Source organism: Protopterus annectens, chromosome 1.part1 (genome assembly GCF_019279795.1).
Source record: "Protopterus annectens isolate FY-2018-M chromosome 1.part1, PAN1.0, whole genome shotgun sequence".
Taxonomy (NCBI): Eukaryota; Metazoa; Chordata; order Ceratodontiformes; family Protopteridae; genus Protopterus; species Protopterus annectens.
The window spans coordinates 942,933,786-942,959,172 of NC_056726.1; the positions used below are offsets into that span (position 1 = coordinate 942,933,786).

The 25,387-nt window shown below is 38.9% G+C and overlaps 1 protein-coding gene across 2 annotated transcripts in view; it reads left to right on the top strand.

Annotated features, from left to right (window-relative positions):
• The window catches only part of LOC122813438, a 277,358-nt gene that overhangs the window by 218,928 nt on the left and 33,043 nt on the right, over positions 1-25,387 (top strand). The window contains exon 5 of one of the 2 annotated variants that reach the window (XM_044085756.1): positions 18,799-18,936. The exons of the other annotated variant lie outside the window; for it this stretch is intronic. Coding sequence (XP_043941691.1) covers positions 18,799-18,936 — 138 coding nt within the window. The remainder of the gene's footprint in view (positions 1-18,798; positions 18,937-25,387) is intronic. 2 annotated transcript variants of the gene reach the window in all.

The window sequence follows — 25,387 nt, forward strand, 5'->3', positions numbered from 1 at the left end:
GTTTATTTTGTTCTTTATTTCTTTGTTATTTATAGCACTTTGTGTACTGTGTATTTTTCTAGCTAGTTTTACTGTGTGTGAGGTATTAACTGGAAATTGTCCACTTTTATTAATCATTGGTTGGGTTGTTTGTTTCTGATAACTGGTTACAGTAAACTCTTTTTTTCTAGAGGCTCCTTTAGCTGTTTAAAACTTTCATTTAAAGGTTCACTGCTGCTTTTCAGCTGTGAAACATTTCTGCAGTTTGTTTACCACCCTCCCTCCCTCCCTGCTGGTATAGTGTTTTTATAGTTGGTGGCTTTGCAGTTGCCCGCCCCTAGTGTAAATCTGATCTGGGACCCTCCTCCCAGTCTAGTGTCATTACCTCATTCTACCCAGTACAGGGAGAACATTTGAGAAGGCCAATCAGCTTAGTTTCAGCTACTCCTTTCTCTCTTTCCTTTCTCTCTTTCCACTAAAAAAAAAAAAAAATCTGCTTTTACTGTATTTGTGTTTTTTCCTACTTTATTTTGCTTTTGCATCATCTTAAAAGTACTCAGTTGTATTTATTACTGCTTGGTGTAACTTATTCTAAGCCTTTTAGTTTAAGCACTTGGGCTTTAGACCAGTTGTTTTACATTAGGAAGGTTTGTGGGCTGCACTGTGGTGGCAGGACAGGTAGCTTACATCCTTCTAAGTTGGGAACTGCTGATTGAGGACTCAGTGTTCTGTTATTCTAAAAGTGTATTAGTTCTGGTTTAAGCACCTGGGCTTCAGGCCAGTTATTTTACATTAAGAAGGTTCATGGTCTGCACTCTTGTGGTTGAAGAGGCTGGACTCTGCCCTTCTGAGCTGGGAATTTCTGGTTAAAGGCTTATAGTGCCTGCATATTTGAACTATTTCTTACTGTAATTGGTACACCTTGTTTGTTGTAGCATAGACTAGATCCAGGCCTGCTGAATCTATTTTTGTTTGTATGCTTATTTCCCTGAAAAGCTAATTCCACCTAAAACGTGGCTTTTCAGCGCTTCTGTGGATCCCTAGTGATATCTGCATTGCTTACTGTGCTTATTTCCTTGTTTCACTTGAAAGAAAGTTACTGTTTGTCATTTTTGCATTTAAGTTACCTGGCACTTGCTCACTAAAGCAATTATATAAGTCAGCACTAAAAAATTAAAAGCACTACACCCTCACAAACTCCCCCTGGAGTACCTTGCTCCCCATTGGCCATTTTTTTCAATTATAAAGAAATTCCCAATACTATTCTAGCATGTCCAAAGGTCAGTTGTCAGTCTCCTCTCCAGTCCAGCTGGTGAATCTGGGAATCTTGAGGCAATGTTACAACTGCCTCATGTACACAGACAACCCTCTCCTCCTCCCAACAAATTCCAACACATGTGAGAGATGCAACCATATAGCCAAACTGGAGGCTAAGCTCTCTCAGCTCAGTACTGGCGTAACCAGTCAGGAGGAGAAGGAAACCACACTCACTAAAATTCCAGTCTCACACAGACCTACCATGACAGCAAACCAAACACATAAACACACAAAAACATACTTGGAGGCTCTAAATAAAAATCTGCCTAAGCAGCAGAGACCTCCAAAGCAGACACCCAAGCAACCGCTACCCCAAAACAAAATATGTGCAACACATAGCTCACAAAGCCAGTGTGCCAAACAGTCACAGCCCTTAAGGCTAAACAACACACCTGATACACTTGTAATAGGTGACTCTAACATCAGGCACACTGACATCCCACTCACCAGGCTGAACAAGGAGAAGGTCATGGTGAGCTGCCTGTCGGGCGCTAGGATCCGCCACATAACACAAGCACTCAGGTCACTCCAAGGCAAGTACAAATATGACTCAGTCATTGTCCATGCTGGTGTGAATGACCTGAGATGTACCTCCCTGGACTACATGAAAAGAGACATAGAGGAGCTCTCTGAGCATGTAGCCCAGGCCGGTATGACCCTGACCTTGAGTAGCATCTTACCCTCACCAAGAATGATGCCACAGTATGAAGACAAGATTATCAATTTCAACAATTGGCTTAAGTATTGGTGTCATTCAAAGGGGATCCAATGCCTGTCAGCCTGGGATGACATGCTCGACAAGCCACGATGCTTCACTAGGGACGGCTTGCACCTGTCACCCCTGGGCTTTCGGATATTGGCAAAGGCTCTTGCTACCCCATAGTGCCTTTTTAGGCAAGGCTCAAAAGACAAACCCACCTCCATAGGTATCACAAGGGATAAGAAACTAAGAGTAATGCTACTCAACGCCAGAAGTCTAAACCTCAAGATGCACTTTTCGAAACTCTCCTTGGCATGGAGAACATCGATATCTGTGCAGTAACAGAAACCTGGTTCAAGGCTCCCGAGAGCACCCCAGCACTACCAGGTTATACCTCATACCATGCTTTTTGGCCCCAAAACTTGGACTGAACCACAAAAAGAGGGGGAGTATCAATATTCGTCAAAGATACCCACACCTCCAGGTTGGTGGCACAGCACGAAGCATCGGAGACTATCCATGTGCAACTAACATTGGGTAAAACTGCCTTCCAGTTTATAGCCTGCTACAGACCACCCTCCCAAACCCAGGAACCCCACTTGGCCTTCCTGAGAACACTGGAAGATATGAAGGTCTCTCCAAACACTATTATATTGGGTGACTTGAACTACCCAACCATAGACTGGGAGAATTACTCTAGCTCCAACACCCTAGCCCAAAGGTTCCTAGAATTTATAAACTCAAATGCTATGGAACAACTTGTTACCACTCCCACAAGAGGGGAAAACATACTGGACCTGATCATCACCAACATGGGGACTTTATGCTCCAGACCAGAAGTGTATCCCTCACTGGTAAGATCAGACCATAAACTAATCTCACTGGATATTCACATCCCGACCCCACCCCATGCCCAGAAAACCACAGTGAAAAACTTCTCTAAAGCAAATTTCACACTCCTCAAAACCGAGGTGGAATCCTTCAAAGCCCCCGGGCCTGTGGATAATACAGCCCAGACCACAAAATCCTTTATAAACACATTCTATGAACACCTTCAGGAATGCATGGATCATGCAATCCCAAATAAAACCAAGACCCAATCCTCCAAAGGCAGACATCCTGTCAGGTGGACCCCAGCCATAAACAAACTATACAATAGAAGGAGGAAGCTACTACATGATAGAGCAAAATCCCAAAAAGGGAAGGCATCTCTGATCAGTATTAGCAAAAAACTATGGGCACTCATAAAATCGTCTAAGGCCAGCTTCGAGAGAAAAATTGCACAGGACACTAAGGATAATCACAAGGCTTTCTTTAGTTATGTTAGGAACCTGGGTGGGAATTCCCAGATATGCTCAGAATTAGTCGAAAATGAAAAAAATACACCAAACCCACAGACATTGCCAACATCCTAGCTGACAGGTTCAGCGCAAACTTCTCCCCCCCCCCCACCAAAAGGGCTAATATCTATCCCAGCAGAGTGCTGCCCCCCCCCCCGACACCTCAGATGCTCAGGTAAGACCTTCCCTCTCCAAAGCAAGAAACACAGCATCAATGGGACCAGATGGTGTCCCGGGCTGCATCCTACATGAACTCCAAGAGCTAAACCCAAACCTAAAACTACTGTTCAATCTCAGCCTTACTACAGGATATGTACCCAAAGAGTGGCGTACAGCAACAGTGGTCCCTCTCCACGAAGGTGGTGCCTCAACGGATCCTGGAAACTATCGCCCCATAAGTCTCACTAGCTTAGTCTGCAAAGCTATGGAAAGGATCATCATGGACCTTATAAATAAAGATATTGCGGACCTACAGACACTGGATCCTACCCAGTTCGGCTTTGTTAAGGGCAGATCCTGCCTCTTAAACCTGGTCGATTTCTTTGAAACAGTCACCAAGGCCATTGACAAGGGGAAGGTGGTCCACACAGCCTACCTGGACCTCGCAAAAGCCTTCGATACAATACCCCACTCGGGCATTATAGATAAGCTCACCAGCTTAAATATAAACCCCTATGTCACTAGATGGGTTGCAAACTGGCTCAAGGACAGAACCCACATGGTTAGAATAGCTGGAGCCATGTCAGACTCCAAACTGGCACAAGGCTCAGTCCTGGGACCTCTCTTGTTCGGTATATATTTCTCTGAGGTACAGGCCAACATGGAAGGACTGTGGCTGACCAAGTTCGCAGATGACTGCAAACTGGGCGCCATAATAGACTCTCCAGCCGACACAAGCATCCTCCAAAAGGGCCTCATAGAAACAGACAACTGGTGCCAGAGCCATGGCCTCAAGCTAAATGTCAAAAAGTGTGTAGTCATCCCCTTTGGCAAAAACAAAGTGCCCACAAATTACCACATAGGTGGTAATCCATTAAGTACAGAAGAAGTAATTAGGGACCTGGGGATCCAAGTTGATAGCAATCTCTCATTTGACAACCATGTGGCCAAAGTGGTTAGAAAAACATTTTATATAGCCCACCTAATCATGAAGGGATTCACATCTAGATCAGGGGAGGTCATCGTGCCTCTTTACTCATCCCTCATCAGGCCCATAATTGAGTACAATGCCCCTTTCGGGATATACCTTACCAGACACCTGCAGCAACTGGAAAGACCCCAAAAGTACCTCACCAAGAGGATCAAGGGGCTCAAACAGATGCCGTATGCTGCCCAGTTAAAGAAACTCCAGCTCTACTCAGTGGCATACCGCCTGCTCAGAGGCGGTCTGTGCCTGATGTATAAAGCCATGTCCAACCCGGAATTAATGGACATGCTGCACCTCAGAAAATCCAAATCCCATCGAGCTACACGCTTGAGGGACTTGAACCTCAGCACTGAAATAAATAGGACATGCTGGAGGGACAGATTCATAACCCAGAGGCTCCCTTCACTCTGAAATAAAATCCCAGTCCAGGTTAGGCAGAGTCCCTCATTGACTCTCTTCAAGAGGAATCTTGATGAGTGGATGGGAGATCGTAGGTTTACCCCAGGTATCACTTCTGTGTCACTGTTAGACAGAGGCACAGTATACTAACCTCGAAAAAGGGCATAGCAAAATTAATTTAAAATGGGTGGCGAAAGCCATAAATGCTCTGGCTAGGCTTATAAATGCCCTAGGGCAGATAACCTAGTATGAACCTATGAACCTATGAACACCTCTAGATTGGTTAAATGTCACTATTCCCTTGAATTATTTCAGGTGCAATTGACTGTAGCCAAGACCCCTTTTCAGCTCATTGCCAGCTATCGGATCCCTTCCAAGAATCAGGGCATCCACTCAGCCTACTTGGATCTACTTGAGTCAATCAAGATACAAAATTGGTTTTGGTTGACTTTAATTACCCATCTATTGACTGGGTAAGCTCACTTGACCAAAGGTTCCTGGACTTCATTAACTCCAGTGCCCTGAACCAGCTGATTGACACTCACACAAATGGCTCAAACATCCTGGATTTGGTGCTTACCAACATGGGGGACCGCTACACCACCCCACTAGTGTGTAGTCATCACTACTGACATCTCACCACAAATCAGTCTCGCGAGAAGTAACTATAACACAAGACCCTACCTTAGCAACAACTAGACTAAAAGACTTCTCCATGGCCAATTACAGCCTCTTACATGACAACATAAATAGCTTCATAGCCGCTCCCCCCACTGATGGATCAGAAACCTATTCTGAGTTATATACCAATGTTTTATACCAGCACCTGTACAATTGTATTGACTCTGCCGTACCTAATAAAACCAAAGCAAGATCTTCAAGAAAAAACAAACCTGCCTTGTGAACAACTGCCATTAATAGGCTATACAATAGGAGAAAGAAATTGTTAGAGTAGAAAGGAACTGTCTCAAAACTGGAAACATTCCCTCCTCAACTTAAAGTTGGGATGCATGGCTAGTCTTAAAAAGGCCCTTGTGGTCATTAGCCTAGTAAACACCTATGAACAAGCAAATAAGACTCCTAGTGAAGTCCTCTAAAGCTAACTATGAATCCAAATTAGGTTCCCTAACTAAGGATAACTACAAGGCATTCTTTAATTACATCCATAACCTCAAAGGTAAGGCCCAGATTTGCACTGAACTCATAGTTAATGGTACTACATATACAGAACCTGTAGATATAGCAAACCTGCTAGCTGGCAGGTTCAGTGAAAACTTCACTCCCTTGTCCACACCACATATACCCCAAAGCATCCCTAACACCTGTCCCTCATCTAGTATCTCCAAGGAACAGGTCTTAAATGCCCCCTCCGAGGCCAAAATCACACCATCTATGGGACCTGACAATATCCCGGGCTGTATTCTACATTGGTTAAAACAGGAATTAGCATCACCATTGGGCATGCTTTTTCAATAACAGCCTAAGCACTGGCTTCATCCCAGTGGAATGGAAAACAGCTACTGTTATCCCTTTGCACAAAGTGTATGCAGCCATGGACCCCAGGAACTATAGAGCCATTACTCTGACCAGCCTTATCTGAAAGGCCATGGAATGAATTATCATGGACCTTATTAACAAAAATATAGGAAATCTCCAAATGCTTGACCCCACCCAATTGGCTTTATCAAAGGGAGATCATGCCTGTTAAACTTGGTTGACTTTTTTGAGACAGCCGCCAAAGCCCTGGACAAAGGCAAATCTGTGCATACGGCCTACCTAGACTTAGTCAAGGCCTTTGACACAATCCCCTACTCAGGCATCATTGATAAACTCACCAATATGGGTATCAGCCCATATATTGTTAGGTGGGTTGCAAACTGGCTCACTGATAGAACTCATACTGTCAAAATAGGGGACTCCACCTCCACCAGCAGACCTGTAACCAGTGGTGTTCCACAGGGATTGGTTCTGGGGCCCCTACTGTTCAGAATCTACTTCTCCAAAGTACAGGCTAAAACTAAAGGACAGTGGCTGACAAAGTTTGCTAATGACTGCAAACTGGGAGTGATCATTGAAACCCCTAGCAATGTCAACATCCTGCAAGAAAATTTTACACAGAATAATGACTGGTGCCAATGTCATGGTCTTAAACTTAATGTAAAAAATGCATTATCATCCCCTTTGGCAAGGGTGATGTTCCTGTGAACTACCACATCAATAGTAATACCGTAAGCACACAGTCAGTGGTGAGAGATCTGTGCACACAGGTCAAGAGCAACCTTAACTTCAATCACCATGCCTCCACAGTGGTAAGAAGGGCATTTTATATTGCTCATCTCATAAGTAAGGGCATTGCCTCCAGAAAAAAAGAGGCTATAACCCCCTGTTCTCTTCCCTCACCAGGCCAATAATAGAGTACAATGCTGCCTTTTGTATGTTCCTTTCCAAACACTTGCAGCAATTGGAGAGACCACAAAGTTTCCTTACAAAGAAAACTCAGGGTCTTCAAGATCTGTCTTATGTGGACAGACTGAAATCATTGTCATGTTACTCTGTGTCATACAGACTGCTCAGAGGCAACCTATGCCTTGCATATAGAGAAATCTCCGACCCAGTTTTAATGGAAATGCTGCACATTAGCATGTCAAATGGCACACAGATCACTCACCCAAAAGACCTTACCTGGTATGTGACATCAACAGAACTTACTGGAGAGACAGATTTTTCTCACAGAGGTTGCTCCACCTTTGGATAAGCTTCCTATTCATGTTAAAGAAAGCCCCTCATTGGCCCTATTTAAGTGTAATTTGGACGATTGGATGGGTAACCAGAAATTCACCCTGGGGTTCCACCTGTGTCCCTCTTAGACAGGAGCAATAGGTGCTGATTTTAATGTCTGCTTGAACTAGACACCCTTGGAAACAGAGGTGGAACTTGCCTAGGCTTGTAAGGACCCTGGGGCCGTTGCCCTAGTAACCTCCTATGATCCTATGAAAAGTAAGTATGATGACTATATGACGAAATTATTAAATGATTGTATTATAGAAAATGTTTTAAATGGGAAGTGCTAGCAGCCTACAGAAAGTACGATTATATTTTGCTAGACATGTTTTTAAATGTGAGTTGGGTATAAATACATTTTCTTTCTTGTATTTCTGATTTTAGTGCATCACTCATTCTCTAAAAGTAGTTGTAGTCTTTACTTTACAGGTAACCACTTATCGTTTAGAAGGATACAGCAATGATTTCCTTTTCAAGGGGCAAGAGATATAAAATGACAGATTTTATTAGCAGCTATTTGGAAACTGTTTTTTTTTTTCTTTGAGGCAAATGCTAATATTGGGAGGGTATACTATAGCTGTGCTTTTAATATTTTTTTCCTATTGCTTCTCCACCAGAATGTAATTGAAGATATGAGGGAGAGAGGGAAGGGTTGGCATAACAGATACGAAGAACAGGGTTTGATTCTAAAATCTCATTTTTAACGAAACTTACATAAGTCTGTGTTTTTTTATTTACTTTTTTTTTTATTATAGATATGATGTTGAAACTTTATATGTTTGTCAAGCAGTAGTCCTAAATGCTTGAAAAAAGAGGAAGTAGCAAGAGGATTATTGTGTTAGACAAGAATTATAAAATCTGGTGATAAGTTAAGTTTCTGAGTGATACCATAAAGCATTGCTTTCTTTCTTTTTTTTTATTGTTAGGGTTGAAAAGAATTTTCTTAAAATTGATCCATTTTTCTAAGATTAGCAACTCATGCTGTGGATTAGTTTTAATATTCGTAAGCGAATCATGAGATGTATAATTACCATATTGTAAGTGTAAAGAATGATTGGTAGATGGAGAATATCCAAAGAAATACTATATGTATATATGAAAACACAGCTGATAGAACAGAACCTTGTAGAATCCCTTCATGTAAGGGTGCCAAGGTTGAGCAAGAGGACTGAAATTTAACAGAAAGTTTATGCTTTGCTCCAAAGTCAAAAACACATTGAGAAACTTTGATGCTTATACCATGGGCTAGTAAAACAGTATGGAGAAGAATATGGCTAAACATATCTCATGATATACTTAAATGAACAAAAATGACTCTTGTAAGGTAACCTTTATGTACCCATTAAGTTATCATCTGCCAGTGTTCAAATACCACTTATAGTGCTGTTTGAATGTAGACAGAGAGCTGATTATAGGCAACATTTTCAAAAAATGTCCTGGGGCTCAGAAGAATTAAAATGGGCCAAAAATGAACACAGGGGGGTGAGTGTTTTATTTTCTTAATTTTCTTTTTTTTTTGTGGGGGGTAACAGTGGCAATTTTCCAGAGAAAGCAGTGCAACAGACACAAACATTATTAATATATATGTATATATATATATGTATATATACAGTGTATCACATTTGTACACTCACAGTATTGAACAACTGATTGAGCCTAACTGCTCATATATCAACTAATCAAAAAAATAATAAATAAATAAATACAACTATTGCACTCATCCCACCTCCTGCTAATTATGTATACTAACTCTGAGATGGCACTACAGTGGGAAAATGTCAAATTCTCCAGTATACACAGATTCACAATCTTGCACCTAACAAAAATCAGTAAAGTGCAATAGATGATTTTTATGAACTGTGCCAGTTTCTTTACCACCCCCTTGACCACATTTTTGATGTACTGATTGCAATATATATATATATATATATATATATATATATATATATATATATATATATGGGGTTACCTTCATTTCGTCAAAATGTAGAAGAACACAAACATAGAAGTGCCAAATAATCCAAGAGAGCCAGCAAAACCTAAACGCACTTTTATTGTAAATAAAAAACAGCGTTTTCGCTACCAAAGCAGAGTAGCTTCCTCAGAGGCAAGAAAACACAGTAAAAAGGCGCCAAACAATTATATAGCAAATGCACCTTCAATCAATTAAGATGTAATGGGGTATTTGTGTGAACACAACTAACCCATTTTTAAAACCATATACACTTTAAAAATATATGCAAGTGAACTTTTGAAAATGTAAACAAACGAGATAAACTGTAAACTATAAAATACTATTATACATGACAATAAAAGACATAATGAACAATCCATAATAAAATTATAAATACAAATGCCATGAAATAACATGGACTCAGAAAAAAACCCATCATCTCATTTCTGTGATCACTATATTCTAACGTAAAAAGGCCCTATATTTTAAGACTGGAGCAATGTTGCAGCTCTCATTTAACCCTGGGAGGTTAAAAGCATCTAGCTTCAGTTGCCATTCTAACTCTGAAATCTCTAACAATAGGGAAGTAGGGCCACCTCTAAAAGATCTATATGTACAATCTATACCCATAAAAACAAAATTGTGGCCGGGATTTGATTCAACATGTTTCGCTAGAGCATTTTCACTTTTGTTGTTCCTTATGGCATAACAATGTTGATATATGCGCTCCCTGAATTTTCTGTCGGTTTTACCGACGTAGAAAGCCGAACAGCAGACACAAAAAGCCACATATATGACAGCTTTAGTTTCACAGTTTATTCTACTGTTAATATCGTACTTTTTGTGGCCTATATTAAAAGAATTCCCTGTACGTACTACATGGCACCAGTTACATGCTCCACAAGTAAAACAACCTCTAGTTTTAGAAAAGAGTTGCTTGGGATGATTTCTTTGTAAGAGTTCTTTTATATTAGTGCCTCTTTTGTATGTAATTCTCGGTTTAGCCCCTAATTTCTCAACCAAGAGGGAGTTATTGGTAATAAAATACCAATTCTTCTCAATAATATCAGAAATTTGCCTTGAGTCCAAATTAAAGGTTGTTGTAAAACTCAAAGTAAACTCCTTAGAAAGGTTCTCTCTATTAGTGACCAAAGGGGCATTTGTATTTATAATTTTATTATGGATTGTTCATTATGTCTTTTATTGTCATGTATAACAGTATTTTATAGTTTACAGTTTATCTCGTTTGTTTACATTTTCAAAAGTTCACTTGCATATATTTTTAAAGTGTATATGGTTTTAAAAATGGGTTAGTTGTGTTCACACAAATACCCCATTACATCTTAATTGATTGAAGGTGCATTTGCTATATAATTGTTTGGCGCCTTTTTACTGTGTTTTCTTGCCTCTGAGGAAGCTACTCTGCTTTGGTAGCGAAAACGCTGTTTTTTATTTACAATAAAAGTGCGTTTAGGTTTTGCTGGCTCTCTTGGATTATTTGGCACTTCTATGTTTGTGTTCTTCTACAGTTTGTGGTTCGTCTTTCTATAATTTGTTTCATTTCGTCAAAAGCTCATTTGACTGACACTTATTTGACTGAGACCAAATGACTGAAACTTCATTTCACTGACACTTCATTTACTGACAGTTCATTTCACTGGCAACTGGTACTGGCAGTGTCTAGAGAACTGTAAGGCAAGTAAAAGGAATATGTCCTTTTCCCCACTGTAGTGCGACCCTGGAGTTAGTATATATAGTTGGGGGGGCAGCCCCCCACTTACTTTCATATTATATTCTCTGCTTATGTTTTTATATTGTTTAGTAAAACCAAAGTAAGTGGGGGCTGGGCCCCCCACATCCCCCAGTGTAGGGAGCTGTGCCCCCACCCCCCAGGGGGTCACACTACAGTGGGGAAAAGGACATATTCCTTTTACTTGCCTTACAGTGCTCTAGACACTGCCAGTACCAACTGTAAGTCAAATGAAGTTTCAGTGAAATGAAGTTTCAGTCATTTGGTCCGACTAAAATATTTGTCAGTCAAATGAGCTTTCGACAAAATGAAGGTAACCCATATATATATATATATATATATATATATATATATATATATATATATATATATATATATATATATATATATAGCTATATATGTGGGTTACATTTAAAGGTTGAATGTTTGAAATGTTAACCATTTGCTATGTATGACCTGAATGATAAATGTGCCTAATATCAAATGCATGTGTGTGTGTGTGTGTGTGTGTGTGTGTGTGTGTGTGTGTGTGTGTGTGTGTGTGTGACTGTAGTGCATGGGCTCAGGTTAGGGATAGGTAAAGAAGCACTGTCTGATAGTTTTAAATGCATGTGCTTGAATTTTAGGGTTAGGGTAGGTGATATTTTAGGTGATAGTAGTGTTGTGTTATGTATGTGTTTTGCGTGTGTTCTGTATCCAAAATGATGTGTATAGTGGTAGCATTATGGTAGAGGGTTTTCCAAGGTCAGTTGTAGGGTTTGGATAAGGGGTAGGGTTAGGGTTGGCAGGTATTAGTAAGGTGAAGCACAGGGGTAAACCTAAACTCCCTGATCACATTCCAACACTAAGACACCCCCCCAAACTTAAACTTTCTGATCATTCCTTACACCTGATACTTCTATTCTTCTCCCTAACCCTAACACTCCCTTCCCCAAACCTAAATTCCAGTCTCACACCTTGACCTTAAGACCCCAATTAGCAGTGTGAATGACATGTACCCATTCACTTTAACTGACACCAAATACATCCTGTCAAAGATACAGTGCAACCCCAACAAAGCAACATTCAGACTAATACAATTTGACAAAATGCTGTGAAAATTGCCTTTGATGAAATCTTTTTTTGAAGAAATGAAAAAATCCTGTATATATACATATGTATGTATCTATATCTATATATATATATCTATATATATATATATATATATATATATATATAGATAGATATATATATATATATATATATATATATATATATATAAATCCAGACTAACTACTATATTTGCATCCTGACATTTCTCTACATACCAGCATAAGTTAGTTAATCCTATACTAACAATACAGTGCATGTCACTATACTTACTAATAGTGTTCTATTTTAAATAACTATCATATACTAGCAAACAACATATTTGTGACTTTATTGCTCAATAGTGTACTTTTAGCTTACATAGTTTACTAGCAAATAATGTGTGTGTGACTTTATTGCTCAGTTAGTGTGCTTTTTGCTTATATTGTTTTAAACATTTACTGTTTACTGTACTATTAATATTGTCCTACATTTTTAGTCATCTTTGTACCTACATCCTTAGCTCTCTTTTAATAGGAATCATGATTGGGCGGTGCAGTGGTGCAGCGGTTAATGCTGTCACCTCACAGCAAGAGGTTCTCTGGTTCGATTCTCGGCTGAGGTGCCTTTTGTGTGGAGTTTGCATGTTCACCCTGCTTTTGCGTGGGTTTCCTCCAGGTACTCCAGTTTCCTCCCACATTCTAAAGACATGCTTCTGGAGGATTTCTCCCCGGGCCTCTGCTGAAATCAGGATCTGTGGAACCTAGTCGGACTTTCCCGGTTAACAAATGTTAAATAAATAAATAAAAATAAAAAAAAATGATACTCATATGTCAAAAGGAAAGTAACTGTATAATAGACAAAAATTTACAATGTAACTATGTCTTGTATATACTATTCTGAAGTGCGGAGCTTTTCTCCCTGGGCCTCCACTGAAAATGGACCTATATCCAGTTGGACCAGCCCGGTCAACAAATGTAAAATAAATATATATATATATATATATATATATATATATATATATATATATATATATATATATATATATATATTTTTTTTTTTTTTTCAGGATGACCCATTATTTACATATAACTGGATTTTTCATCAAGTACAAATTGATGAACCCTGCATACCCAGTCATCCATCAGACATGATGCATATGTGCATGCATGTATGTGTGTGTGTGTGTGTGTGTGTCCTACATAATGTGCATGCATATGTGTGTACTCATGTGTGGGGTGCATGTTTATGCATGTGCACATAATCTGCATCATGGAGGTCCATGTATCAAGTCATCATTGTAGTAGAGCTCTTCTTGATACACATACTGGAAGTACGCTATTCTGCTGAGTGTTTGTCAGTACTTTGTATACTTGAGCTACTAGGGTAATATGCACCTGACACTTCACATTGAAAAATCCAATTATTTATTTTGTTTGCATTTGTCAAGCATTTTCCCTAAAAATGCTCTGTTTAGCGTATCTGAGCTGATCCTGGTCCTGCATATTAGCTAAATTACTATAATCTCTACTAATTTAATAATACGGTAGTGATATATTATGCCTTCATGTGGCTGCAGTGACTAGTGCAATAAACAGGCTACTCTTCTGTTAATTCAGATTACATTATCTATTTATGAATATCTTTACTGTGTTGAGAAGATGGTTGCATTGATGCTGAATTGTGTTCTACACAAGTAAACAATCATTAGGTTCATAGGTACTTAGGAGATTACTAGGCTAATGTCTCAAGAACCTTTACAAAACTAGCCATTTCTACCCAGTTTTGTATCCCTAGGAGAAAGTTAACAAGGGTCAATAAATGGGGTTTTGACTATTTTTTTCAGACTGCCTCCATCCATAAGGGACATGGGCACCACCCTGGGAGTGAATTTGCGATTTCCCATCTATTGGTCCAGATTGCACTTGAAAATGGTTAGGGAAGGGGCCTGTTTCATCTGAATAGGAAGCCTATTCCAGAGGACAGGTAATCTCAGGGACACATATCTGTCTCTCCATGATCTATTTAAGTCAGAAATCAGGTTTATATCTTTGGAGTGGGTAATCCTCGTGCAGTTAGTTTTGCAAATATGCAAAATTTCCATTAAGGCTGGGTGAAAGACTGGCTTATAGGTCAGACACAGATTACTCCCCAGTAATCGGTAGGAAACAGAATACAGTGATAGGGCTTTTAATCACTCCATATATAACACGTTGGTCACACACTGCATTTATCTGGGGAGAAATCTCTGAAGATGCTCCAACTGTTGCAGGTGCCTGGTGAGGTACATGACAAAGGTTACATTGTACTCGATTATTGGTCTGATGATGACTGAGTATGGTGGTACTATGACATCCTTAGATCTGGATACCATGCCCTTAATTATAAGGTGAGCCACATAGAAGGATTTCCTTACTACTGTTTACACATTGTGGTCAAAATTCAGATTATTATCTATCTGAGAACACAGATCTCTCACCACTGGGTCCACTCTTAAGGGGGGTGATACCAATGTTGTAATTTGCAGGGGTATTTGATTTCCCAAAGAATATCATTATGCACGTCTTCACATTAAGTTTGAGGCCTTGGTGACCTTCTCAAAGAAGTCCACCAGATTGAGCAGACAGGACCCATCCTTGAAAAAGCTGAACTGTGTTGGGTCTAGGGTCTGGAGATTTCCTATGTTGTTGTTAATCAGGCCCATGATTATCCTTTACAGAGCCTGGCATATGAGGCTAGTCAGACTTATAGGTTGTTAGCTTCTTGGGTTAGATAACGGTCCCCCCGTTGTGCAGAGGGATGACTGTTGCTATCCTCCACTCTACTGGGACAAAACCTATCTAGAGACTGTGACTAAATAGAGAACTGAGTGGGTCTGCTAGGTCATGTTTCAAGCTATTTAATAGGCTCCCTGGGGTTCCGTCAGGACCCATTGATGCTATATTTCTAGCTTTAGACAGTGCAGTGATGACCTGTTCTTTTCTGATAACAGGCAAAGGAATGGAAGGGGGTATTTCATAGGAAGTAACCAGAGGTGATGAGGGGGTGAAATTTGAGCTGAATTTATTGATCAGCAGGTTTGCTATTTCTTTAGGCTGAGTATAAGTAATGCCATCTACAGCAAACTCAGCATATTAAGTATTTCCCTTAAGATTTCGGACATTACTTAAAATGCTTTGTGGTTATCCTTTGCTTGGGAGGCTATTTTAGTGTCATATTTAGCTTTTGAAGACTTGACTAGTTCCCTGATTTGCTTGTTGAGACTAATGAGGGTTTTTTTCCTCTGTTGTGCTCTTTCACTTACCTCTAGACAGGAATTTATTCTTTCTGTTGTATAGTCTATTTATGTCAGGTGTCCACCAGGATGGCTTCTTTTTCTGCCTCAACCTGGGCTTAGTTTGGTCAGGTACTGCCGTTTCTAAGCAGTTGTGTAAGTGGTTGTACAGGGCTTTCCTGTATACCTCTGCGTAGGCCTCCATGTTTTTTGGGGTTATAGGGAGCTTTAAAATTACCTGTGCTATCATTTAACAGGAGGTCATTTGCCTTGGAAAAATTCTTTATAGAGTTTTAGGGTTTAATGGGAATTCTGCCATTACATTTATTTCAAAGGAGACCGATTTATGTTCCGATCTTACCACTGAAGACATTACTCTGGGGGGTGTAATGCTCCCCATGTTTGTGAGTATTATGTCAAAGATATTTGAGCCCTATTCCAGAGCATTTGCATTGATAAACTCCAGAAGGCTCTGAGCCTGCATGTTAGTGGTCATTTATGTTTCGCAGTTTATGGAGGGGTAGTCAGAATCACCCATAGTAGTGTGTTGGGCTAAACGGCAAGTGATTTTAGTAACTTCAGGTATGTGGAGTGGATGTCATGGTTCATGACTGAGGGCCAGTAGCTAGTGATGATATGGTGGGGGATTTTGACTATGGTCAGCTGGACATGGAGCAGCTCAAGTGAGTCATCCTGCCTGACCAATCTAGAGGTATGATTGCTTTTTGTATAAATGGAAACACCTCCTCCTTTCATTTTTTTCCTTTTCAGGGGGTGTTCTGAATATGTGTGATAGGCACTGTAGCCTTGCACTGCTGCAGTGCTTTCTCCAGCATTGAACCATGTCACTGTAACTGCACAGATGTCAGCATTCTACAGGGCAAGGAGATCTTCTAGGGAGTGCACTTTCCTGTTAAGAATCCTAGCAATGAGCAGTAGTACCATCAACTTGGCATTAGAAGAATTTGTTACATTGGTACATCTGTTGGTTTGGCACTGCCTAAAAAGCACTATGGGGGTGGCTAATGCCCTGGCCAGTATTAGAAAGATTAGCAGTGACAGATGCAGAGCATCTCTGGAACAGCAGCGTGGTCTGTCAATCATGTTGTCCCAGGCTGACAAATACTGGATCCCCTTGGAATGACACCAGTAGATAATCCAATTATTAAAGTCAATATTTTTTTGTTTGTACTGTGGTATCATTCTTGGTGAAAGTAGAATGCTTCTTATTGCAAAGCTCATACCAGCTTGTGACATGTATTCAGAGAGGTCCATCATGTCTCTCTTCATATAGTCCAGAGAGGTACATCTCAGGTCATTCACACCTACATGGACTTTGACTGAGCCATGCTGGTACTTGTGGTTAACTGACTTGGGTTCCTGTATGATCTGATGAATCCTGGACCCTGACAAACAACTGTCTGTAACCCTCTCTTTATCCAACCTGGTGAGGGGGCATCCATGTGTCTCATGATGGAGTCTTCTATGACCAAGATGTTTGTGTGTGGTGTTTCACTTTAGGGGCTTCCTTCTGGAGACACTGTGATATGTATTTTTGTGTGTAGTGTTTGGTGTTGACTTAGTTTTGTTTGCATGTGGTTTCTGAAGGTAGTGTATGAGAGACCTCTGAGGTTTTGGTAAGTTACTTGTGAGTACCTCTGCATATGGAGGTTTATGTGTTGAAACATAATTTAGTGAGGGAAAATATGTGCATGCGCTAACAACCTGTTTGTCATTTGATTTGTCAGTATATGAGAGTTATGTCTCAATTTTCATAGTGTAAGTACATATCTCACATATTGTGTTAGTTTTAGGATTAAGTGGTTGTCAGTATGCATGAGACAATTGCTGCATTGCCTCAGGATGCCTATGTGTACCAGGTTGGCCACAGATATAGCAGGAAAGTGCCTATACATGGTTTTAGGTTTTTGCTACAGGTTTAACAGGGAGAAGAGTGGGGCGGTTTAACTGGACTGGGATGATAGGACATGGAAGAAGAATAGGTGCTGTATTCAATGTGAACTGCAGCTATCCAACAAGGTGATGCTGCTCTGTGTGCAACTCAGATGTTCCTACAGCAGCAGGCGGACTTTAACTGTAAAACCTTTCAGTATAGTCAGACTGCAGGACAGTGATACTCTTTCATGCTATTACTGCACAAACAATGTTGGTTGGCCTCTAACCATTTCATTCAGAGCAGCAACCAGTTGGAATGGCGCATCTAAATATACAATGAATGATCTTTTGTAAACTGTCTTGCCTCTGAATTTAGTTTGGTTTTGTACTGACAGGATGAACATTTTTGTAAATCAAAGGCATGTTATAAACGGCATTTTTAACATAACAAAGAAAATAACATATCAACTCTCAATCCATCCTCAATCCCTTCTCCCATTTTGTACATGGGATCAGGGTGTCACTTCAGCAGTGACAATTATCTAGAGCCAGGGTTTACACCACCAGGTGACTAGCCCTACTGCTGTAGTTCATTCATACCACTTACACCTACGGCCAATTTAGAGTGTCCAATCCACCTACTGCATGTCTTTGGAATGTTGGAGGAAACCCATGCGAAAAAGAGAGGACATGCAAACTTCACAGAGGGCACCCCAGCCAAGAATCGAATCAGAGAACCTCTTGCTGTGAAGGGATGATGCTAACCACTGCACCACAGTGGCGACCCAAACTCTCAATGTCCTTTTGCAATCAATTGAAATAAAAGCATATTTGTCTGCTACATATTTTTAGAAGAATGACTAAGATCAATATATCACTTGCAAAGTTAATCTATAATTTTTAAGCACAAATTCACTCGGACAACATTTTACATAATAAATTACATTATGTATGTAATGCTGTTTTATGTTTTGTCATTCAAGTCATTTTCACTGTGCCCCCATTTCTCATAAACAATGCTATGTGGCTAAAGAGAATCTACCCATGCAGCTGATTTTTTTTTTTGGGGGGGGGGGGGTTGGTGTGTGTGTGTGTGTGTGTGTGTGTGTGTGTGTGTGTGTGTGTGTATGGTATTCAAATAATTTAATTTTCATTTTACTCGACATCTCAAGAATGTTCTTTTTCTGTTTTAGTGAAAGAAGGTCCTGTTTCATCCTTACTCTGGAACTACTGTGTCATGCGTGGTCTTGCAATGATTTTAGTCTTTACAACCATTCATCTCTACACTTGCTACTTGGAACATCACATGAGTAAAAGATATTTGCAAAGAGGTATTTTATTCTTCATCTTCTGTAGACGTGGCATTAATGTGACATAAGAAACTATAATTAAGGATCACAGGAAATAGCATGATTTAATTTTTCACCTTATTGACAGAAAGCAGAATAATACAAATACAATCAGTTTTACAACAGAGGCACAATTAATATTTTAAAAGATGTTTATATTTAATACAATTTTTTTGTCGAAATATTTCCCAGCACACATTTGTAAATAACCATTGAATTAAATAGGGATGAATTATCATGTGCAAGTCTATATTTCTCACTCTGTATATACTTATGTAATCTTTCCCTTTCAAACATGTCCCATAGATGCATGCATCCTGCATCTTGCAGCCCACCGAAGCATCTAACTTTCTTGCTGATCTGGCACCGGCCCCATAAACAGTTATTAATAAACCCAAATAAATCAAGCATAATGTTTTTGTTACAACACAACTAAAAATCATTTCCCACAATGACAATCATAAAGAATACAAATGAGCCCTGATTTTAGCAAACAAAATACCTAGACATGATCTATATACCTCCCCAACCATTTACAAATATACTGAAAAGTTTGTAAGCAAGATACATTTTTGCTTTTTACTTCAAACTTCCTCATCTGTTATCCCCCACTGCCATAAAACCATTTAACAGGAATGTGTATATTTCCAGTCTAGAACACATCCTCCTACTAATCTCTGTTATGTCTGGAACAAATAAATGCATGATTTAAACCACAGAAACCCAAATATTCATATTTGCCCTTTTGGCACATTACTGTGACCTCCTCCCAATATGGAATAGAACCACCCTTCTACTCAGTTCCATATTATATAAGATACTCATGCTCCACCAATGTCCCCCTCAAATCAAAGCTGATAGTCAAATAACTATCCTACTTAGAGAAAACACAGGAAGACTTTGGTTAGACCCCAATTTAAATTAACCATAGAAGAAAAGGCATTCAGTAGACCCACTCCCTCCACCTGGAGCCACAACGCCCCTAATATACGGAAGAATCATATTTAAAATTACTTTAAGGCTGAGTTGAAGGAACAGTTTTATTAAACTTTCATGTTTATGCTTTTGGGATTCTTAATAACCAATGTTTCTTCATACAAATCATACAGCTGCTTACTGTGTTCATTATAGAAAAAAAACATTTTGCATCACTGTTTTTAACTGATGGAAAAATGCATTTTATATCTAGTCTAGATTTGTTGTATAATTCAACTAAATTGTCCAAAAAATGTATTTTTTTGTGGGTATAGTACCGGTAATAATAAACTAAATGGGTAGAATCACATTTGGTGAAAAAATAGTCAAAATCATACCTGGTAGATGATTCATTTGGTAAAATCACACATAGTCTGAAAGTAGAGGAAATACTTTATTTTTACTTCAAATTAAATAAACAAATTTCCCAAAACACAAGGGAGAAAAAGAAAATTGCAACTGTTTTTTGCAGAGAGGCAACCCCGATGCACCTGTGCTGTGGCAACTTATATATACGAACATCACAGTCTCACCAATTCAAAGAAGGGAAAAATCTCCCAAAATAATGGAATCAATGCTAGTACACACTTAGAAATCATATCATGATTTCAGCAGTGATTTCCCACAGAAAACAGTGATTGCAGGTCTCAGTGCCAGCATTATTTACTGACTATAACCCTTACAAACTAACAAGAAGAGCATTAACTTCATCTATAAATATATATATATATATATATACACACAGATACACGCACACACAGATGGATATAGATATATAAATATATATCTATATATATATATATATATATATATATAGAGAGAGAGAGAGAGAGAGATTTATATGTATTTGTGTATGTCTATAGCTAGAGAGATATATGCAACTGATATTGTCATTGTTTTAGTCTAACTATGCATATCATTTACATTGTAAATCTGAAACATAAATGTACTGCCTGTGTTTGCTCTATGAACTTGGGTCATGGTTATAAAGGATCAGTAGACTAGCCCAACCACCCAGTTAACAAATACCGATCAATTAATAAATAAAAAATGATTTTTAGAACAGAATCATGTCCATAAAGAGAGAAGCAGTTGCAGTTGATGATATAAACGCTTAAATTGTTAGAAAAATTCAAAGCAATCTCAAATGTCTTTATTTTAGCCCACTGTAATTTGAGGTTACTTTTTTATATTCTGTATTTGCATGTATCTAAGGTAAGTAGTAGTTGCTGTCCTAACAGCAATTCTGATTACTCTTGTAAGATTAAGTAGTTGTAATTGTTGAAGTGGAAAGTAGACTGCTTCCAGGTCCACAAAGCATTTACAAAATAGTTCTTTGCACATGCTTCAGGTCACCGAATCTCAGATTTAATGATGCGTTGCTCCTACTGGAAGAGTATATATCAATATATGATGCAGGGCTAGCCATAGTAATTGCAGGACCTAATCTGGACTATTTTGGTGGGGCCACTCAATGACCCCACCTGCCTACCTACTACCCCAACCTTTCCTCCCTCCATCTACTTGTTGACTTCCTAGATTTAAGACTGTTTCGGATTAGGAATCAGAAATATATATGCTACTACTACATATTAAAATTACTGTTTATTTATTCATTTATATTTTGTCATGACACCTTAAAACAGAATTTATTTATTTATTTATTTATTTATTGTCATTTGTCAACCGGCTTAGTCCAACTGGGCTTTTGGCCCATTTTCAGTGGAGACAGAAAATTGTATAATAGTACATTGATTGCATGCAGAAGTATAGTAATAACATAGCTGAAGAATTTACAAAGCTGTTAATAATAACAAAGTTGAGTGTAAACAATAACAAAGTTGAGTACAGAAGATAACAATTACAAAGCTGTTAATACATAAAATACATACATGAAGTTCTATCATCAAATTTTTTTTCTTCTTCTTCTTCTTCAGAATGGTGTGTAGCAAAGTGTGAGACAGAAGTAAAATACTTGACTCCTAGATTACCCCCCCTACACACACACACACACACACACACACACACACACACACACACACACACACACTTAGATATCAAACATCTGCTATAGTTCATCTGTCAGGGTCTACTTAGCTCACCCAGGCACACTGAAAGGGGCCTGTTTTATGAGCCAGCGAGGCCTTCTGTCTACATGGGAGCTTCATGAGATGGATACACCTTGACCTACTAGTAAAAAAATGTTTCCAAACTCTTGCTTTATTGTACAGATCTCCTGAATCTCAGTATGAGATAGTTTTACACTTCACCTTGCCTCCCTCACTCCCTCTGCACTTCTTTTTTTTTTTTATTTTCTGTTTCTGTCTTTTCCCTACTTTGACTCATAACTGATGCCTCATTCTCCTTCACAACCCATGCTTGACACCTGTATGTATTATTAATACTTTTTTCTTTTTGTTTAATTTTCTTTATAGAATCATTATACTATATGATGTTATGACAGTGTATAGGAACTCTTTTTACCAGTTTTACTGACTAAATTATTGTATCACATCATCTTACAATTACATTTATTTTATGCTGCATGTGTTCTTGAGTTATACCTCTTTGCATGGTTGTTCTTACATTACCACTGTTGATTAAACTTTACCGTTTCTTTAATTGTATTTCTGCTGTGCTGTTCCTGACAGTGGTCTGGGTGGACCAGTACACTACCTTTGTTGAAAAACAAAATAGAGAAGAAACCACACAGTAGCACAGAACGAAATGATAAAGCGCTTTTTGTTTATTCCAATAAACAAACTTCTTCAGAACTTATTATTGGAATAAACGAAAAGCGCTTTATCATTTCGTTCTGTGCTACTGTGTGGTTTCTTCTCTATTTTGTTTTTCAGTAGTCTGTTTTGCCTGTTCAGTTTACACTACCTTTGTTAACAAGCCTTAAATAAGTAAATAAAAATATATATCATGGTAAGTTACGTGCTCTACACACTGCAGCTTCACTGGGAGATGCTGCAATAACATGAAGCAGGCCATGCTAATAAAATGGAGTCCATTTTGAAACATGAACGATGGCAAAATCTTGTGACTCATCACAGTGCCCAGCTCTTGCTTCCCATGCCCAATGTCCTCAGATGATAGGGAGTACTGGACAGATGAGTTTGTGGAGCTGCACTTAATAGTTGTGGGAAGAATGGGGGCCCAAAAAGAACATAAAAAATTTCGAACCTCCGTTATACATTCTCATCTATTATACCATGATCCCCCCAAAACGTGCACGCTGATTGGCCAGCGTGCCTGTTGTAAATCGAGTTATACTAATGGAAAAAGGTCCAGTCGCCCGGACTTTTTTCCATTAGTATAACTCGGTTTTTTAAAACACTGTCTCGCTATGTTAAATGGGTTTAACATAGCGAGACAGCTTTAAAATAAGCAACGGAGATCTCCGTTGCTTATTTTAAAGCTGTGTCGCCATGTTAAACCCATTTAACATAGCGAGTAGTGTTTAAAAGCAACGGAGAAAGCAAGATCTCCGTTGCTTTTTTTTAGTGTTTCGCTATGTTAAATGAGTTTAACATAGCGAGACAGTTTTAAAATAAGCAACGGAGATGTCCGTTGCTTATTTTAAAACTGTCTCGCTATGTTAAACTCATTTAACATAGCGAAACACTAAAAAAATAGCAACAGAGATCTTGCTTTCTCCATTGCTTTTGCCCACAGCTCTGATGTACTGCCGCGGATGCCAGACATCTGCGGAAGGGCAGTAAACAGGCATTATACTATGCCATTATTTAAGAAAAGTAATGGTTTCTTTTCTTAAATAATGTCATGGTATAATAGCAATAACCCACTTCTGGGTGTGGGTAATGCTAAATTTACCCACGGTTGGCTTTGTTTGGTCCCTCGGGCTTCGCCCTCGGGACCAAACCATGCCAACCGTGGGTAAATTTAGCATTACCCACACCCAGGCGTGGGTTATTGCTATAATATTAACCCTTTCTTTCTTAAAGGGCTTTCAATCACCTCCCCCACTTACTCTGAATGACTGGGGTTCTTTACCCAGCTAATTTATATTCCTTGTTACAGCGAATGTGTTCCACAAAACCTGTAAAGTTCCTCAGAATGCCCAACAATAATAAAAGTAATAATCTGAGGGCTTTCCTTAGAAATGGCATTACTCACTCACCACCCCACTCAAAACTATTTCTGAACATTTATTTTTATTTATTTGATTATTTTTTAAATTGGATAAGTGAACAAACACATGCAATTCTTTCCACCCATATTCTAGGTGACAATGGCAACAGTAAGAATTACATGCAGTGGTAATTTTAGTGTGGTCACTAAATATAATGCTTTGGGAGGGGGGAAGAAATTAGAATACCTTAAGAAAACAAATATGAATGTCAAGACTATGTACAAAACCTCTAAAATCAAATCAAACTGAATCTTTTATTGTTTTTTTTTTTTCACTTTCAGCCAAGTGACTTATTTTTCTATCCACCTGTGCCTCCCATGACTCTGTACAGAAACCTTATGTCCTATATCTGGGATTATACTGCTCCTAACTTGTGACTGCAGCAAGCATGTCTCCACCCTTCTGTTGATTTGGCAACATTTTCTCACCAGTCTTATAATTACATTACTTCATATAACGATATCTTTTTTTAATTCTTAGTGGTTTCTGTCTCCATACTGTCTGTTACTATTCACAGTTATTTCTTGTAACTGTATTCATTAGCAACTAGTTAGAAACCCTATGTCAGCAAGATAAACAAAAGAAAATATAGCGCCCTTCAGTCTTTAAATTAAGCATGGTCTTATTATCTTCCAAAACTGTAAAGGGAGCAGTTCCCAAAACCATATGGTTAAGCTGACCAATTTTGGGTTGAAAGCCATGTTGAGCACTCAGCAACAGCAGCTGCTCACTATAGGAGAGTGAGGAGTTATCACTGTGAGCCATAGAAGAGGTGTGTAGTTGTTAATAATACTGTACTACCTACCAGTGCAATGCATAATGGGATAGGTTGTGTGCACCATTAATTAAACTTGTAAATGATAGGGGAGTTAGGAGTTAAAATGCATTGTACTTTGTTATGATATTTCTCAGGCAAATGTCTGGGTCACATAAGGCATAATGATCCCATCACAGCCTAGTGCAGGACCCCATAAAGGGGCAAAGCACTTCTGGACCAAATAGTCTAAGGACAGCCCTGATGTGATGAAACATGTTTTGCATTGGTACAGTCTTGTCATTGCCTCATAGCTGTGTAACTATAGAGTTAGTATGTACAATTTAGAGGTAAGGAGTGAAACTTCCCCCATGTTGAGGGTACAAAGCAGGCAAAATCTCCCACAGAACTGATTTTCAGTGTTGTTTATCCTAATTTTTTTTAGTTCTCTTTTTGTTGTTGTTGTTTCAGTATATGTCAATGTTGGGTTGCATCTTATCTGTTAACTGTAAATGGATTTTTTTTCACTTGGTTGAGGTTGCAAT